The sequence below is a fragment of the Staurois parvus genome, unplaced genomic scaffold (genome assembly GCF_062004578.1).
Source record: "Staurois parvus isolate SC_StPar_1 unplaced genomic scaffold, SC_StPar_1.0 ptg000176l, whole genome shotgun sequence".
Classification (NCBI taxonomy): Eukaryota; Metazoa; Chordata; class Amphibia; order Anura; family Ranidae; genus Staurois; species Staurois parvus.
The window spans coordinates 2,466,636-2,485,232 of NW_028317972.1; the positions used below are offsets into that span (position 1 = coordinate 2,466,636).

The following is an 18,597-nucleotide window of genomic DNA, read 5'->3' on the forward strand; positions in this document are numbered from 1 at the left end:
AACAGGAACCACATTTACACCTGTTATTCCTGATTGCTGAGTGCCATGACAGCAATCTCTCTGGGCCCCTGCTGAGCTAGCTGAAGATCCAAGATACTCTACTCATCAAGGCGTTATAGCCCTCCTCCTCTAACTGCATTTCATCTGCTTGTGCATGTGTGTAGGGGGAACTCTATTTATAAATAGCCCATTGCATAGTTCACTCAATGAGCTTTTATAAAGTGTGTTGTTATCTGTGGGCATGCGGTACCAGGCTTCTGAGGGAGCAGTCTGACACTAGTAAGTCCTTCTCTTCCCTTTCATACCTGGAGTCATAGGTTCCCATTTACGTAGATTTGAAATCACTGTCTAACTCAGTGTTTCCCAACCTTTCTTCAGTCAAGGCACTCTTTAAAAATTATGGGTAGTCCCGAGGCACCCTTTAAAATTATGGACAGTCTTGAGGCATCCCATTCTAAAATAGGGTGCCTAAAGACTGTCCATAATTTGAAAAGGGCACCCCATTCTAACATATGAGAAACTATTCTAATAGTTTTTATAATGCAGCAACATCCACTCTTGTAGGACACCCAACATTAGAGGTGATTTATTAACTAAAAAGGCAGGCCTATCCACCCCCTGGCTTGTATACAAGTTTTGGACAATTTTTAGACATTTTGCCAAGGCACCCCTGAAGAAACCTAAAGGCACCCCAGGGTGCCTGTGCACCCTGGTTGAGAAAGGCTGGTCAAACTTTGAGACTCAAAAGTTGGTCACAGTGAGGAGTATGTGTATTAACATTTTTTACTGTCTGCTGACTAAAGAACCCTTATTATTCACCTAACTGCTTTACTGCATTCTGGTGTCCTTGAAATTGTAAATCCTTGTGCATTATGTCTGAACCCAGGGTGTCAGAGGTGTTGGGAGGCTTGCAAGGTCAGGGCAACCTTTGGGGACCATCATCTTACAGTGGCCCTCACAAGGGTAGCGCTAAACATATTATTTATTTATTTATTTCAGGTACTTATATAGCAGCGCTTTACATATACAGTTGCAAGAAAAAGTATGTGAACCCCTTGGGATTACGTGGAGTTTTGCATGAATTGGGCATAAAATGTGCTCTGAACGTCATCTAAGTCACAACAATAGAAGAACACAGTCTGCTGAACATAATACTACACAAACATTAGATGTTGCCTTGGTTTAATTGCACATAACATGTAAACATTCACAGTGCAGGGAGGAAAAAGTATGTGAACCTTTGGACTTAATAACTGGTTGACCCTCCTTTGGCAGCAATAACCTCAACCAAACGTTTCCTGTTGTTGCAGATCAGACCTGCACAACAATCTGGAGTAATTTTGGACCACTCCTCTTCACAAAACGATTTCAGTGTAGCAATATTCTTGGGATGTCTGGTGTGAATCGCTCTCTTAAGGTCATGCCACAGCATTTCAATCGGGTTGAGGTCAGGACTCTGACTGGGCCACTCCAGAAGGCGTATTCTGTGCTGTTGTAGCCATTGTTTTGTTGAATTACTTGTATGTTTTGGGTCATTGTCCTGTTGCATCACCCATCCTCTGCGGAACTTCAGTTGGCAGACAGATGGTCGTACGTTTTCCTGCAAAATGTCTTGATAAACTCTGGAATTCATTTTCCCAGCAATGACAAGAATCCGTCCAGGCCCTGAGGCAGCAAAGCAGCCCCAAACCATGATGCTCCCTCCGCCATGTTTTACAGTGGGGATGAGGTTTTGATGTTGGTGTGCTGTGCCTTTTTTTCTCCACACATAGTGTTGCGTGTTCTTCCCAAACAACTCAATCTTGGTTTCATCTGTCCACAGTATATTTTGCCAGTAGTGCTGTGGAACATCCAGGTGCTCTTTTGCAAACTTCAAACGTGCTGCAATATTCTTTTTGGACAGCAATGGCTTCCTCCGTGGTGTCCTCCCATGTACTCCATTCTTGTTTAATGTTTTCCTTATTGTAGATGTGTCAACAAAAATATTAGCATGTGCCAGAGATTTCTGTAGGTCTTTAGCTGACACTCTGGGATTCTTCTTTACCTCATGCAGCATTCTGCGCTGTGCTCTTGCAGTCATTTTTACAGGACGACCACACCTAGCGAGAGTAGCAACAGTGCTAAACTTTCTCCATTTGTAGACAGTCTGTCTTACCGTGGACACATGAACAGCAAGACTTTTGGAGATACTTTTGTAACCCTTTCCAGCTTCATGCAAGTCAACAATTCTTGATCGTAGTTCTTCTGAGAGCTCTTTTCTGCGAGGCATGGTTCACATCAGACAGTGCTTCTTGAAACCAGTAAACCCAAAACAGGTGTGTGTGTTTTAAGTGCAGGACAGCTGTCAGCAACACATCCAATATCATCACACTGATTGGAGTCAAGGTTGGCTCACTCCTGGCTCCAATTAGCTCTGGGAGAAGTCATTAAGCTAGGGCCTCACATACTTTTTCCTCCCTGCACTGTGATTGTTTACATGTTATGTGCAATTAAACCATGGCAACATCTAATGTTTGTGTAGTATTATGTTCAGCAGACTGTGTTCTTCTATTGTTGTGACTTAGATGACGTTCAGAGCACATTTTATGCCCAATTCATGCAAAACTCCACGTAATCCCAAGAGGTTCACATACTTTTTATTGCAACTGTATATATATTATACATTCACATCAGTCCCTAACCCTCAAGGGGTGTACAATCTAAGGTCCCTAACTTACATTCATACATACACATACTAGGGCCAATTTAGACAGGAGCCAATTGATCTACCAGCATGTCTTTGTAGTGTGGGAGGAAACCGGAGTACCCGGAGGAAACCCACGCAGGCACAGGGTTGCAACATGCAAACTTCAGGCAGGAGGTGCCGTGGCTGGGATTCAAACCAATGACCCTAGTACTGCCAGGCGGAAGTGCTAACCATTTAGCCACTGTGCTGCCCATAAAAGTAGAATATAGGAAACTAAAGGATTTGGGTGTTTTTTCTTTATTTGTTTTTTAAAGTTCTCATGTTTTTATACTGACATTATATATCATATATAAAAGTGTAGCACCCTCCTAGATAGGTGCTAGGATTAGTTATATTTACTGTTGTGTTCAATGGAGCTGTGTGTATTTCTGTCAGATAAATTTAGCTTGCTTCAATGTATTTAGTGTGGCTGCAATTGATTAGTTAGGTCTGTTTAGTGTTCTCAGCTTCAGTCTGATAGCTCCCTCTACTTTCCAGAAATCAATAGGACTTTCTGCACATATGCATAGCACCATGAATATTTATACAGCCCTGGCCAATCCCAAGGAGCAGAGCCCTGAAGGATGCTGGGATACTGTATGTATTCTCTGAGCACAATGATCTCCGGGTGTTTTCCTGCTAAGGATCAGTCCAGCTTGGAGGGTGACTTTCCTCCAAGACGACGTTTTCGTGTGCTCGCTGCTTGAGAGACCTCAGATGGGCGACCTGAGGGCCTGGATGCTGGAGCTACTGAAGGCTGACTAAGGCAGGCCATAGACAGTGCGAATTTCTTTCCTAATACCAATAATCTCATCAACAAAGACAGTGTTGACAGGGGAAACCCTCCCTCTGAGCCACTGTGTTCTTCCGGAGAAGAGAGTGGGAAGCTAACCCGCAGGAAGAAGACAGTGATTATTGCTAGCGGCTATACCAGGTGCTAGTGATAAATGCATTTATATTCTAGTTGGCTGGTTGTACCCAAGTTGCTTGATTTATCAACGTCGGTACATTCAGTCTGCCCACACATGATTTGAATCTTGGCCAGTTCCTGCTGAACTCAGTTCCCTCAACCCTGTCCAAGTTCTCCAAAAATTAAAAAAAAAACAAACACAACACCCCTAGACTGGTTACTGAGAAAAAGAGTGACTGTTTGTGTGCCTGGCTATGGAGCATTCCACTAGGAAGAACCTGGGCAAAATTCCAGCGGCTTAACAGGAGTAAGAGCTACATAACATTTTGTTTTAAAAATAAGGTCCCATTCACAGAGCTTTTTACCTCTCTGGTAGCTGTCTACTGTGGTAAGAGGCCATGTGGTGCCCAATTTTTATTTGAAGTGTATAAAAGTACACTTTATTCATGGCTCTGTACAGCAGCGAGATGTGCTGCACTGCTGTACAGTGCCATTCGATTCTGTACAGTGTGCTGTGATAACACCTGCATTGTATCACAGCACTCTACAGCGAAGCTCTGGGCTGTATTTCAGTGTGAATGAGACAAAGGGAATCAATTGTTTTCTGTGATTCCTTGTAGTGCCAAGTGATTTATAATGCAGTAAAAAGCCTGGCACCGCACCATGTATGAATTTATCCCAAATCTTCAGTACAGGGTGCACCCATGAAGAGGGATTCCCAGAGCATTATTGGATATATAAAAATAGAGCACAACAGCAATTGTCTGCTTTCAGGCAGCCTGTCTCTGTCTAAAACCTCAGAATGAACCTTATGAAGGGAGCAGAGGGTGTCATTGTTATGAATTACCCATTTGTGTGTGACTAAACAAAAATAGCAATTTTATTTTTTATTCATAGGGTTTCTCTAGCAGTCCATCGGAGTACAGCTTAGCCATAGCTATAAAATGGGGCCAAAGCATGCATGAACAGTATTCACAGAGGCTGGCTGGGACCAGGACAGAGAAAGTTCCCAAGACTGAGACTAAAGTTAAGTGTTATCCTGCATGGACTGAAGTCAGAAGAAAAAGGGAAGGGGCGGGGGTGTCAAGTTTATTAAAGGACAACTTCACTAAAGATGAAGTTGTCCTTTAAAGTGACCATGTCATTAAAAAAAAAAACGTCAAACAGGCATACCTGCATCGACAGAACAACACTGCTCAGAAAACATCTCTGCTGGCGTCCTCTGCAAAACAAGCACCTCCGAGAGCGTTGATCTTCTTGGCTCCTCACAACGCTTATTGGTTTCTACCCCAAACCTTTACATCAATACTGTGCCCTGTACAGGGGCAGACTGACAACTCATGGGACCCTCGGGCAATAGGGGATCATGGAGCCCCTGTGTCCTTGCCCAAACTCAAAAAAGCCTATGAAAAAGGTACCAGGGGCATCTCATGGGGCCCTCTACTGACCCCGGGCCCTTGGGCAGTGCCTGAGTTACCAAATGGTCAGTCCGCCCCTGGTCCTGTAGTGATGTGGAGGCTGGCAGGAGGAATCAGTGAACACTTTAGCAAACACAATAAATTGACACTCCTGAAAGTGTTGGTTTCCCTGGGGATATAAGAGAATTTCACCTGAATGGAACAGTATTCTGGCAACACAGGCAAAGAGATGATCCCATCAGTTAGTTGTTGCTCCTTTACTATCCAACCACAAGGGTGGGGAGGAGACCTTCTTTCTTGACTATAGCAGATAAAAGAATGATCACTAGGCTGGCTGGTACAGCTGTGTAATTCTCAGGATCTAATAGACAAATACAAATCCTTTGGCAGATCAAACAACTCCCATATACTGTATGTATTTAAGATGTGTACTTGATCTGTTAGCCTGGAGTTCAGCTTTTTTTATTCCAATCTTGAAAGGAAGCCATTTTAACCACTTGCCCTCCAGATGATTTACCCCCTTCCTGACCAGGCCATTTTATGCGATACAGTGCTGCTTTACTTTAACTGACAATTGCACGGTCATGCAACGCACATAAATTAAGTACATAAATGAAACTTATGTCTTTCTTTTGGTGGTATTTGATCACCTCTGCGCTTTTTATTTTTTGTACACAAAAAATACAATATTTTTGACTTTTTGCTATAAAACATATCTAGTAAAAAATAAAACAAATTTAATTTCTTCATAAAGTTAGGCCAAAATGTATTCTGCTACGTGTCTTTGCTATAAAAAAAATCCCAATAAGTGTATATTAATTGGTTTACCTGAAAGTTATAGCATCTAAAATTGAAGGTATGTATACTGGAATTTTTTTTTTTCTTATGCTAATAATATCGGCGATCAGCGACTTATAGCGGGACTGCGGTGGGCATTCTGACACTGGGTGGGAACTGACTGCCATTGACATCCCCAGTGTCACTAATACAGTGATTAGTGCTAATAAAAAGCACTACTAACACTAGGAAAAAAGGACAGAAAGGGGTTAACATCTGGGGGGGTTAACATCTGGGACGATTAAAGGGTTAAGTGTATGATGTGTGTGTTTTATATTATGTGCTGTTTTATGTTTTATTAGAGAGACATGCTGCTTTGTATTTCTCTTCTGTGCAGAGAAATACAAAGCAGCATGTCTATGCTGACAGGAGAGAGACCTGTGTTGTTTACACACAGGTCTCTCCCCTGTCAGCTTTGCCGACGATCACCGAGTCCCGGCCGAGAATCTCCAGTCGGGAATGGTGATTGACATGTTCAGCAGCCAATAGCGGCACAGGTAGGATGGCGCGCACCCCCTACCCGGAACTGCAAATCACGTTTATATACCTCTGCTATGGGGGGGGGGGGAGGGTTAAATTCCCCTGTGAATCTCTCTTTCTTTCTAGATTGTTTAGTGCAGATCCCCTAAGAGACCGCTAATTGTCTCAGTTTCTTATATTTCCATATCAGTGCAGAGACAGCCAGGCACACAGTTACAGTCCTCTTTCTGGCTTAGTAAACAGTTCAAAGCTGTCTTTTTGATGATTTATTATGAAATGAACTTGGATAGGGTGCAGGGAGCTGTGGGATACTCCAGCAATACTGTACAGTGACAAGATGACACCCTTCTCTTTGTCAAAGCTTCTTAGCACAGTCCCTCTCGTAGCAGCTATGGGAATGAGCATCACTGTGACACCATAATAACCATCCCAGCCTAAGCAACCACCGGCACTAATGCACAAGGGATAGTTGCAGTAAACAGTCACTAGGATCCCACACTCAGGCCTGTATTCACAATGTCCCATCATACTTGGATACCTCTTTACAATATCAGCCAGACATTTCTCCCATGAACTCACCAGGCCAGATCCTCAGTGAAATCCCTTAGTTCCAGAAATTCTCTGCAAAGCAGGCCCCCCAGCTCTAACGTAGCTGTGACCTCAATGAGCACATTTTGAAATTCAGCTGGGCTGCACAGAAGACCAGCAGTCCTTCAAGCTGGGAACTTCTCCTCCTGGACAAGAACAGGGCAGCTCCAGACCCCAGACTATTTATGCACTAGCCAGCCACCTTCTGGGCACCTTCCCCCCAGGGAATGGCTGAGACAAAAACTAAATTTACCTAACAATCTATTTGGAATGGTGCTACAGTTGTATATAAACACAAAACATACTCACTCTCTCCCAGCCAACAGGGCACACGCTGACCACACATGGAACATGTTCTGGTGGCTTTTCCTGCTTTGAGCATTTAGAGGCATCCACCACAGCGTCCAAGCCAGACTGAGATTGTACACAAGTGACTTTACGCCTTGCTGTCCCTGAGCCGCAGATTGTTAAGCAAGGACCAGTCTCTGATGCCTCCCACCTGCACGGGAGGAAAACATTTATATCAGCTTGGAGGAGGCTGTACACATGCCGCAGCTGTCCATTTAAGAAGATGGAGCAGTGCCACAAGTTTAAAGTGTCTTTTTGAGGTGACAGGTGACATTGCCTGTCAAACTCACCCAAGTCAATGAGGCCACGTTGTGACTGATCCAATGCGCTAAAAATGCAGGTCACTGCACTATATGTGAACAAGCCCTCAAACCTGCTCCTAGTATTTGTATGCATCAGTAAAAAATATGGAAACCGCAAGATACATCAAGGTGCTTTTGTACAGCGTGAACCCTAATTTTCTTCACAAAGAATTACCAGAGTGAAGTGCTGGGGAATTTTGTTTGTCTACTTTGAATAAATTGCATCTGCCTAATTTTCTTGTTATAAATTGATTGGCTTGATTGTGGCATGGGTCTGTTGGCTACATATATTGGCAATAATATTTTTCTTCTTTCTCATCTATGAAGCATGAAAGGGAAGTTACATATTAGAATGTTTTTGAATCTCTGCTACTACTGCTTTCCACATCATGGAGGTACCTTGCTGGGCATGGCTCTGTGTTACAGGAAACAAAGGCTTCTGGCCTAGAGGTGTGGGCACATTGCCATTCTGGCACGACGGTCTCAGTGTCACGCAGCTTTTGGACACACTGGACTGTCCTGCTCATAAGCCCCCCTCCGCAGGAGACGGTACATGCAGAGGACTCCATTACGTCCCACCTGGTGAAAAAAAAAAAAAAAAGACAGATTGAAGGAGATTGATGTAACAGAGACATTGATGTACACCTGACAGAATTGTAAAAAGAAAATCTCTGAACTCCCAGAGGTCAGACAAGTCATAGGCAGACTTTCATTTGGTGCATATGTGTTCCAGGTCTGTGCCTTGGAAATACTGAAAGTGACAACAGAAAATTTTCAAAAAGGAGTCCAACAAAGCCAACTACAATATTTTCTCTGGTGAAAGGTGCACTTTAAAGCTGACATTTATGCCAGAGGAATAAGGAGATAGTGCAGTAGCACATCACACACATGAAACTATGCAGAAAACTACAGTGAGTGAAGGCAAGGCTTCTGTGTATCAGATAGTGGCACTAGTAACTGAATATGTAATTGGCCGAATGAAAAAACTCAGCTACTTTTATTATCATGCTTCACAAACAGAATCCACCTCAGTGAAGTCCAGAGTAGCTCTGGTAACGCAAGTGAGGATCTGGAGGTATTTAAGGCCCAAGAACAAACCGCCACCCCACTGGAACTGTATTACTCTGGTAGTAATCAGGGAGGGTATCCCCACAATATTTAAGCCTTTTAAAGAAGCTGCATGCTATTAGGGTTCCTGCCCAGCTGCTTGCACCCTGGTTCTGACAGTGGAGGGCCTCACATGGCTGCTAATCACTGGCCTGCCACCAGCACCTCATCAGGTGTGACCTCTTTGTACTGCTGATGAAGGAAAGCAAATAAATGCATATTTTCTGGGCATGTCTAGGAACCCAGAGAGTGGTGGGAAAATGTGTTAACCCTTTGAGGACCAAGGGACGTATTTGTCCCATGTTTTTAATTGCGTGTATCATCTGATTAAGAACTTAAAACTCTTTTTTTTTTTTTGGTTTGAGTCAAAATATTAGTTCTTATCAACAAACAACAAATGGATCTAGCTTTTTGCCAATTATTTCATGAAATGGCTTAGTTACAGCAACTGAAGTGTACGAACTTTAAAAACAAAAAAATTGATTCTTTTGGTGTTCCAAAATCTTACGGTCCTCAAAGGGTTAAAGGAGCTTGTGCCTGCATCTGGGCATGGTCACTCCACAAAAGTAAATAACATTTAGTATTTTATTTCTAATATGTTTATAATGAAAAGTCTTCTTTAATACTCCATCCATATATTAACCAAATAAAACAAACACACCTAGGAGGGCAGGGGTCATCTCCACAAGGTTCCTGTACTGGACCAAGAATCTCAGAATAATTACAGAACTTGGATTCGGCTGGCATTTGAAGAATGTGGTCAAAGCATTCATAGATAACATTTCGAGATCCTAGAGGAAGACAGTACAAGCACAGAATATTAATGATGATGATGATATTGATGCCAAGATACAATGTATGATTGTACCCTATGTTGGATCTTTAAGAACAAATGCTACCTTTAGCTGTATATAGCTGCCTCTTAAAATGCCTTTGCTTATTTTCTGTTAGCAGTCACTTACAGCCTGACAGCTGCTGCCACCATGTCAACATCCTGACCTCATACCCTGCTTGCAGACTTTGAAGAGCGCCTAACAGTGACAAATATCAGAGCGCTGTAGTTGTTCACAGTCTTAAAGTGAAACTTGAGGCCAAAACTAAAGATGGGCGAACAGGCAAGAATTTTAATGCAGAAGAGACATGCTTTTTTACTTACCTGCCTGTCCACCCATGTACACTGAGCCATGCACGTGCAGCTCTCTGTACAAATTCAACAATGCCAAATCTGACATCCCTGCTTGGCCAATGACAGCGACGGGCGATCGAGACCTGGAATCTGGCCACCTGAACACGTCAGCAGTCAGGCGGGGAGTGCGGAGATAGCGTATCGATGAATCCAAGGTGAGTATAGGTTAGGCAGTTGGCAAGGTATCAATTGTCAGAATGTAGGTGACCGCTAACTCCTGGGTCTCAAGCTGAAGTGTCAGGCTTAGACAAAGTAAGCAAAGCTAAATAGGGAGGTAAGATATTTTTGTTTATGTGTGTTTTTACATAAGTATACTTCCAAAGGTTCATATTTACCAAAACAATTAAAATACAATAAAATATATTAGATATAATTCCATTTATACCACCATACGGTCCCCATTAAGAACTGAAGCCTTTGCTGGTAAATTTCATTGTGTTCCAGTTTTCCATGTTCTTATTGTCTGGTGGTGTCATAGGCCAATCCTTATACATTGTACTTGCTATCTGGAAATAGAAAATATACAATTTGAAATTATGAAGGAAAAGGTTTCAGTGGTCTCACCTCCCCCACAGCTGGCTGAACAGGGTGCGGGGACCGGTAACCAGGCGTACGAATTATCCTTTTTGGCAACATAATAGCTGTAAGTGATTTCCGGATTGGTAACCTCTCCATATTCTGGCCCGTATCTTCTAAAGACCTGTCAAAACAGTGTCCTTAATAATTCCAGAATTGAACAAAAAAAAAAACCTCATAAAAATTAGAATGCTTCACATCTTTTTGTACCTGGATCTCAATGTCGGAGGAGGTGGGTCCACTGATAAGGACTTCTTCCAGACCGGGTAGCTTGTTTGCAGTTAAAATCAATCTGTACTCCATCTGCTTGTCTTCCACGACAGAGGGGTGAGTGATGTTTAAAGAGATACTCCGCTTTCCAGCTACAATGTAGTCACAGTTCTCTTTAATAGCTGAATGACAGCAAAAAAAAGAGAATAGTGAATGTTCTTAACTCATCTCAATGTAAAAATAAATAAAAGCAGCAAACATTCATAAAAATAGAATCTAACCCCTTCCCTACCATGAATTGACTATAGTCACGAGGGATTCTGGGATAGCTTGTTATTTCTTACCTAAGTGAGTAAAGAGAGGATTTTTATTGGTCACTCTGAGTGTCATGGCTCCGACCGGGACAGTCAGGAATGTGAAATACTCTGCAGCATGAGAAAATAAAACAGTACAGATAGATAGATTAGATCGATTAGATAGACGTAGCACTACATTAGGAGTCGCTTAAGTTTGGGTCCCCCTATAGTCCTGCACAGCCAGGCAACACGCATTTACTTCCCACAGACTTGCAATCAGGAGACAGTAACCAGTTCTAGAGCTTTGTTTTGAAGTTTTATTCGGGGATTGAACTTACTACAGTAGCTGAGGACAACTTCTTGGAACTATGTACAAGTCTCTAGACAACAATCCACTTCTTGGCGAGATAGCCAGCCTCTCTGGATTTACCACCACAGATACTCCTTTATCCGGCTGCCTGGAGGAATCCCTGGACAGGGGATCCACTGCCTGTCACTTTAAATGTAAGACAGTCCAGGGTAGGCAGCTAATCCAGTTCCCCACCAGAGTGCTCCTTCCCCTAACTGGCCCAGGGAGTGTAGGACTACTCACTCAGTCCTCCGTCTGTGAGTGGATGGCTTTGTCTTCTTCCAGGCCTTCTAGCTGGGATGCTCCTTCCCTGCTACACGGGTAGTCCTCTCTCTGCGGGCCGAGGAGGTTCTGAGTTTTCCTCATTTTCAGCGTCCCTGCCTGGAGGTGAGCCCCTTTCCATCTGGGCCCCATCCCAGGCTCCTGCTCTCCAGCCTCACTTCTCCATCTTTCACCCAAACTCTCTTGCTGCTGGGTAGGTTCTGTCACTCTTAAGGGCTGTCCTGGCCCCTTACCAAGCCTCTTGTTGGTGACTGGCCATGATTCCTTGAGAGTGCAGACTAGCCACTCCTTACCTCCACCCACTGCTTCTAGAACTTTCTCCAAAGTTCTAGTGCAGGGAGAAGTCTCAGAGAGTCAGTCTGCAGAGCCTCTCAGCTCTGACCTAAATTTGACCCTGCTAGCTATCCTCTAGCTTCCCCTAGCTATATAGGAGGGTGCGATAGATAGATAGATAGATAGATAGATAGATAGATAGATATTTTATTTTTAGCAAGTCTGGACTTAAGTTTTACTATCTAAAGTATTGTAACTTACCCCCAGCTGTTCCTTCGGTAAAAGAGCCATTAACTTTTTTACATGTACTGTTGTCTCCACCACACACTCCGCAGTGATCTGCCGCCATCCCAGAATCCATCACTCCATCGCAGCCAAAGACCTGAGCAAGACACCTGCATTACACACAGGCAGATTTAAAGCCCAACCTTTTTTCATTTTGGATAGGCTTGAAAGTAGTAAATATTTCTATTAAAATTTTATTGCTGTCGATGACCCTGCTGAAGAGGTTTCACCTCGCTTCCAGTTATTCTAACAAAATATGACAGCAGGTCAAGAATTCAAGGGGAGCAGTCATCTCTAGGGCAGGAGGACAAGAACAGTAATAATAACCTGACAGAAGTTTCAATCCTTCCCTAATGTACTGGAAAAGTGTGTTTTGTTTGAATTTGTGTCCCCACTGGAGACATTTACCATCGTTTCCTGTACTGACAGGTCATGAGGGGAAATCTCCCCAATGAGGACACAGCCCACAATAAAAAAATAAATGGTCTTCCCCAATTTGGCCAAGACTACAAAAAGAAAAAAAGTTTTGGCTAGAGTTTGGCTTTAGGGAGACTTATTCTGCGCCTTCTTGTTTTATACTTTTTCAGCTCCATGCACACTAGCATTTTTTGAGCTAAAAAAATGTTGGTAATAGCTTTTAGTAGCATTTTAGTAGTGTTTAGGAGGATTAGTGTTTTGTTAGTGTTTTTACAATACATGTAGAAGGAAACAAAAGCTGTTAGGAGTGTTTTAGTAGAGTTTAGGAGCGTTAAGCGTTTTTATTTCTGCTGGAAAAATGCTACAAAAAAAAAAAAAAATTTCTGCTCCTAGATACTGAAGCTCAGAAAATGCAAATAGCCTAAAGCAGTGTGCATGGACATATAGGATAACACTACTTAGCTCCTAGGAGCATACAAAAATGCAAGAGAAATTTCCACCTTTACCTCATTTTTAGAACTGTCTAGGCCAGTGTTTCTCAACCTTTTTACCATCAGGGCACCCTTGAAAAGTATTTTCAGCCTCGAGGCACCCCAGCTTAAGGCCTGGTTCATATAACTGCGTATCAAAATTGTATGTGTTCCCAACACACAGACAAACATGCTGCTTCTTAGCAGATACACAGGAGTGTCCTTATTCTTAATGGTACCCCCCACACATGGCAAATGCAGTGTGCTTTTGGTGCAGTGCAATTTAAAAAAAAAGGATCAGGAACTTCTTGTCCTGTGTTTCTTCTGGTAGGGAAGCTCACTGAAATGAATGGACTGGCCTACATGCAGCAGCACAGATATGAACCTCCATTTTGGGGTGCTCACCTCCATACTCCAAACTCCCCTCTGCTCACCTCCCCATCCCAACCCCCCCCCCCTGCTCACCTCCACATCCCAAACCCCCCCCTCTGCTCACCTCCACATCCCAAACCCCCCCCCCTCTGCTCACCTCCCCATCCCAAACCCCCCCCTCTGCTCACCTCCTCATCCCAACCCCCCCCCTCTGCTCACCTCCCCATCCCAACCCCCCCCCCTCTGCTCACCTCCCCATCCCAACCCCCCCCCCCGCTCACCTCCCCATCCCAACCCCCCCCCCCCTCTGCTCACCTCCCCATCCCAAACCCCCCCTCTGCTCACCTCCACATCCCAAACCCCCCCTCTGCTAACCTCCCCATCCCAAACCCCCCCTGTGCTCACCTCCCCATCCCAAACCCCCCCACTCTGCTCACCTCCCAAACCCCCCCTCTGCTCACCTCCACATCCCAAACCCCCCCTCTGCTCACCTCCCCATCCCAAACCCCCCCACTCTGCTCACCTCCCCATCCCAACCCCCCCCCCCTCTGCTCACCTCCCCATCCCAAACCCCCCCCCCCCTCTGCTCACCTCCACATCCCAAACCCCCCCCCCCTCTGCTCACCTCCACATCCCAAACCCCCCCTCTGCTCACCTCCACATCCCAAACCCCCTCTGCTCACCTCCACATCCCAAACCCCCCCTCTGCTCACCTCCACATCCCAAACCCCCCCTCTGCTCACCTCCACATCCCAAACCCCCCTCTGCTCACCTCCACATCCCAACCCCCCCCCCTCTGCTCACCTCCACATCCCAAACCTCCCGTCTGCTCACCTCCCCATCCCAAACCCCCCCTCTGCTCATCTCCACATCCCAAACCCCCTCTATTAACCTCTGTAAACCCCTCTCTGCTGACCTCTGAACACCTAATGCCCCACTCACCTCTGTACCACAAAACCCCTCTCTGCTGACCTCTGAACCCCTAACACCCCACTCACCTTTATACCACAAAACTCCAAATCCCCTTTCTGCGCACCTCTGTACCCCTAACCCCCTGCACATGTCTGTACCCCCAAACCTCCTCTCTGTTCACCTCTATACCCCAAACCCCACTCTCTGCTCATCTCTGTAACCCAAACCAATCTCTTCTCACCTCTGTACCTCTAACCCCCCCCTGCTCACCGCTGTACCCCAAAACCCCCTCTGCTCACCTCTATACCACAGACCACCTGTCTGCTCACCTCTATACCCCAAACCCCCCTTTCTGTTCACCTCTGTACCTCCCAAACCCCTCTTTGATAATATCTGTGCCCCAACCCCCCTCACTGCTCACATCTGTACCTCACTCTGTCTGCAACACCTACCCTCCCTTTTGATCCTCTCAGTTCCCTGCTTTCCTCTCACCAGAACCCCAGGGCAGGACCATTCTTCCATTATAAACCACAAGGCTGGCTGAGTAAGGAGTGTAGCATGGCTAGTGAACTTCAAGGGCATATGGCTGGCTGTAGGGTGTAGCTTTGCATCGGTGGCTGGTTGAAGATTTAGCACATACTTCTGCTACTTCTTGCCCCCTTACCCAGTGCTGCAAGCTCCTGCTGTGCCGATGTGTAACACAGGTCAGCAGAATGTGCCACCCAGCTGCCGAAAGAACGGCACTATTTACCAACACATAGAGCAGACATCATCGGTTGGCAGGACATGGGTGGGTTGCCCATGAGGGCTTCCTGAGTGCCTGTGACATCTGCATGCGCATTTGACTAAGCAGACCAGCACCACTGTAAAGAAAATATGGTAATTGGTGGCGAGAACAATCTATTTTGGATGGACTAAGGAATTTGTTTGCCATTTTGCCACGGCACCCTGGTTCAGAAATGCTGGTCTAGGCTTGCCTGCATTTACAAATCTTTCTTATATTGTAAAGGAGTGGCCAGCATGTTTTATAGACACAAAATCATTCCCCTCCTTATGTAAGCTGTCCTGTGCAAACATAAGCTATGTATTAAATATTGCATGGGTTGATCACTAAATAAAGTTACATTTTTAAACCCAAACCTCTAAATATATTTTACTTTGCAGAGCAGCAATGTCACTTTTGAAAACTAGGTTACACTTTTTTGGCAGTGACATCACACTTCAAATATATTTTACATGGGTGACATCACCAAATAAAAGTTATAAATTCTGGATTGATATTGCTGCTTACATAGTTAGTCTGGCATAAAAAAGACAAAAAGTCCATCTAGTTCAACCATAAAGAAAAACAAAAAAGTTATAATCCTATACCCACAGTTGATCCAGAGGAAGGCAAAAAAAAATAGCAAAGCATGATCTAGTTTGCTCCTGCAAGGGAAAAATTCCTTCCTGATCCCCTGAGAGAAAATTGGATATTCCCTGGTTTAACTTTACCTATTAATCTTAGCATCCAGTTATATTCTGTGTATCTAGGAAAGAACCCAGGCCTTTTTTAAATTATTCTACTGAGCTGCCCCGAACCAACTCTTGAGGGAGTCTATTCCACATCTCTTACTGTGAAGAAACTTTTCCATATTTGGAGATTAAATGTCTTTTCCTCCAGATGTAAAGAGTGCCCCCTTGTCCTCTGTGATGACCTCAGGGTGAATAACTCTACACCAGGGGTGGACTGACAACTCATGGGGCCCCCGGGCAACAGGGGATCATGGGGCCCCTGTGTCTTTGCCCAAACTCAAAAAAGCCTATGAAAAAGGTACCAGGGGCATCTCATGGGGCCCCCTACTGATCCCAGGCCCTTGGGCAGTGCCAGAGTTTCCAAATGGTCAGTCCACCCATGCTCTACACTAAGTTCACTATATGAACCACTGATTTATTTATACATGTTGATCATTTCCCCCCTTAAATTAAATTCCTTTAATTTTTCCTCATAGCTGAGCTCCTCCATGCCTCTTATCAGTTTGGTTGCCCTTCTCTGTACTTTCTTCAGTTCCCCAATATTTTTTTTGTGAATTGGTGCAAACTAAACTGCGTATTCCAGATGAGGTGTTCCTAATGATTTGTACAGGGGTAATATGATATCTCTCTCTGGAGTTTATACCTCTTTTAATACAAGAGAGGTTTTTGCTCGCTTTAGAAACCGCAGCTTGGCATTGCGTGCCATTATTAAGCTTGTGATCTACCAGAACCCCCAGATCCTTCTCCACCATTCATTCCCCCAGTTGTACCCCCCCTAGTATGTATGATGCATGCATATTGTTAGCCCCCAAGTGCATAACCTTACATTTATCAACATTAAACCTCATTTTCCACATAGTTGCCTAATTAAACAGTGCATTGAGGTCGGCTTGTAAATTGGAGACATCCTGTAAGGACGTTATTCCACTGCACAGCTTGGTGTCATCTGCAAAGACTGAAACAGTATATTTAAACCCAGACCCTATATCATTTATAAATATATTAAAAAGTAAGGGTCCCAACACTGAACCCTGGGGTACACCACTGATGACCCCAGACCAGAGTATGAATCATTAACCACTACTCTTTGAATATGATCTTTTAGCCAGTTACATACGGATTTTTCCAAGCCCGTAGACTTTACCTTACACATTAGCCATGTATGGTGAACTGTGTCAAACGCATTTGCAAAATCCAAGTATAACACGTCCACCACCACCCCTCTGTCCAAGGTTTTGCTCACCTCCTCATTAAAAGAAATCAGATTTGTTTGACAACTTCTGCCTTTCATGAATCCATGTCGTCTGTGGTCTTTTATTAAACTCTCCAGTATCTTCCCAACTATAGAAGTTAAACTAATAAGTCTATAATTACTTGGTAAATATTGTGATCCCTTTTGAAATATAGGCACCACATTGGCCTTACGCCAATCCAATGGTACTATGCCAGTCATTAAAGAGACCCTAAAAATTAGAAACAATGGCTTTGAAATGACAGAGCTCAATTCTTTAAGGACCTGTGGGTGTATGCCAGACCAGGTGCTTTATTCACCTTTATTCTGTCTAAATATTTCTGGATCATATCAATTGTGCGCCAATTATGGACAAGAGCTCCCCCATGCTCCTTTGTATACACAGAGCTAAAGAAGGCATTTAATAAATTTGCCTTCTCTTTGTCCTCAGTCACCCACTCTATTATTTTGTAAAGGACCTACTACAAGCTCGGACTTGACCTTTTTACTATTAATATATACAGTTGTGTATAAAATAATAGCAGTGTGTTGAAAAAAGCGAATAAAGCTCAAAATCCTTCTAATAGCTTTTATTTCCATACACACAAATGCATTGGGAACACTACACATTCTATTCCAAATAAAAACATAAAGAAAAATATATCAAATTTGTGTTGTTCCTCTAAAAAAATTTAAGAAAAGTGAATATTAGACTGTTCAAAAAAATAGCAGTGTTTGTATTCTTCTTTACAAACTCAAACATTCACTATATAAACTGAAAAATGTTTGAGGATTTTGCTTTCCTTTGAATTACTTAATTAATATTTAGTTGTATAAGCACTGTTTCTGAGAACTGCTGTACATCTGTGTTGCATGGAGTCAACCAACTTCTGGCACCTGTGAACAGGTATTCCAGCCCAGGATGATTGGACTACATTCCACAGTTCTTCTCTATTTCTTGGTTTTGCCACAGAAACTGCATTTATGATGTCACCCCACAAGTTTTCTATTGGATTAAGATCCGGGGATTGGGCTGGCCACTCCATAACGTCACTCTTGTTGGTCTGGAACCAAGATGTTGCACGTTTACTGGTGTGTTTGGGGTCGTTGTTTTGTTGGAACACCCATTTCAAGAGCCTTTCCTCTTCAGCATAAGGCAGCATGACCTCTTCAAGTATTCTGATTGTATTCAAACTGATCCATGATCCCTGGTATGCGATAAATAGACCCAACACCGTAGTATGAGAAACATCCCCATATCATGATGCTTGCGCAACCATGCTTCACTGTCTTCACAGTGTACTGTGGCTTGAATTCAGTGTTTGGTGGTCGTCTGACAAACTGTCTCCGGCCACTAGACCCAAAAAGAACAATCTTACTTTCATCAGTCCACAAAATGTTGCGCCATTTCTCTTTAGGCCAGTCAATGTGCTCTTTGGTAAATTGTAACCTCTTCAGCACATGTCTTTTTTTCATCAGTGGGACTTTGCGAGGGCTTCTTGCAGATA

The 18,597-nt window shown here is 43.8% G+C and overlaps 1 protein-coding gene across 1 annotated transcript in view; it reads right to left on the reverse strand.

Moving 5' to 3' along the window:
• The window catches only part of ADAMTS13 (ADAM metallopeptidase with thrombospondin type 1 motif 13), a 106,965-nt gene that overhangs the window by 41,325 nt on the left and 47,043 nt on the right, over positions 1-18,597 (reverse strand). Inside the window, exons 17-23 of the mRNA XM_089677077.1 lie at positions 12,149-12,269; positions 11,032-11,112; positions 10,688-10,869; positions 10,466-10,601; positions 9,377-9,506; positions 8,008-8,187; positions 7,268-7,457 (exon numbers count right to left, since the gene is read on the reverse strand). Of these exons, the coding sequence (XP_089533203.1) occupies positions 7,268-7,457; positions 8,008-8,187; positions 9,377-9,506; positions 10,466-10,601; positions 10,688-10,869; positions 11,032-11,112; positions 12,149-12,269 (1,020 nt within the window). The remainder of the gene's footprint in view (positions 1-7,267; positions 7,458-8,007; positions 8,188-9,376; positions 9,507-10,465; positions 10,602-10,687; positions 10,870-11,031; positions 11,113-12,148; positions 12,270-18,597) is intronic.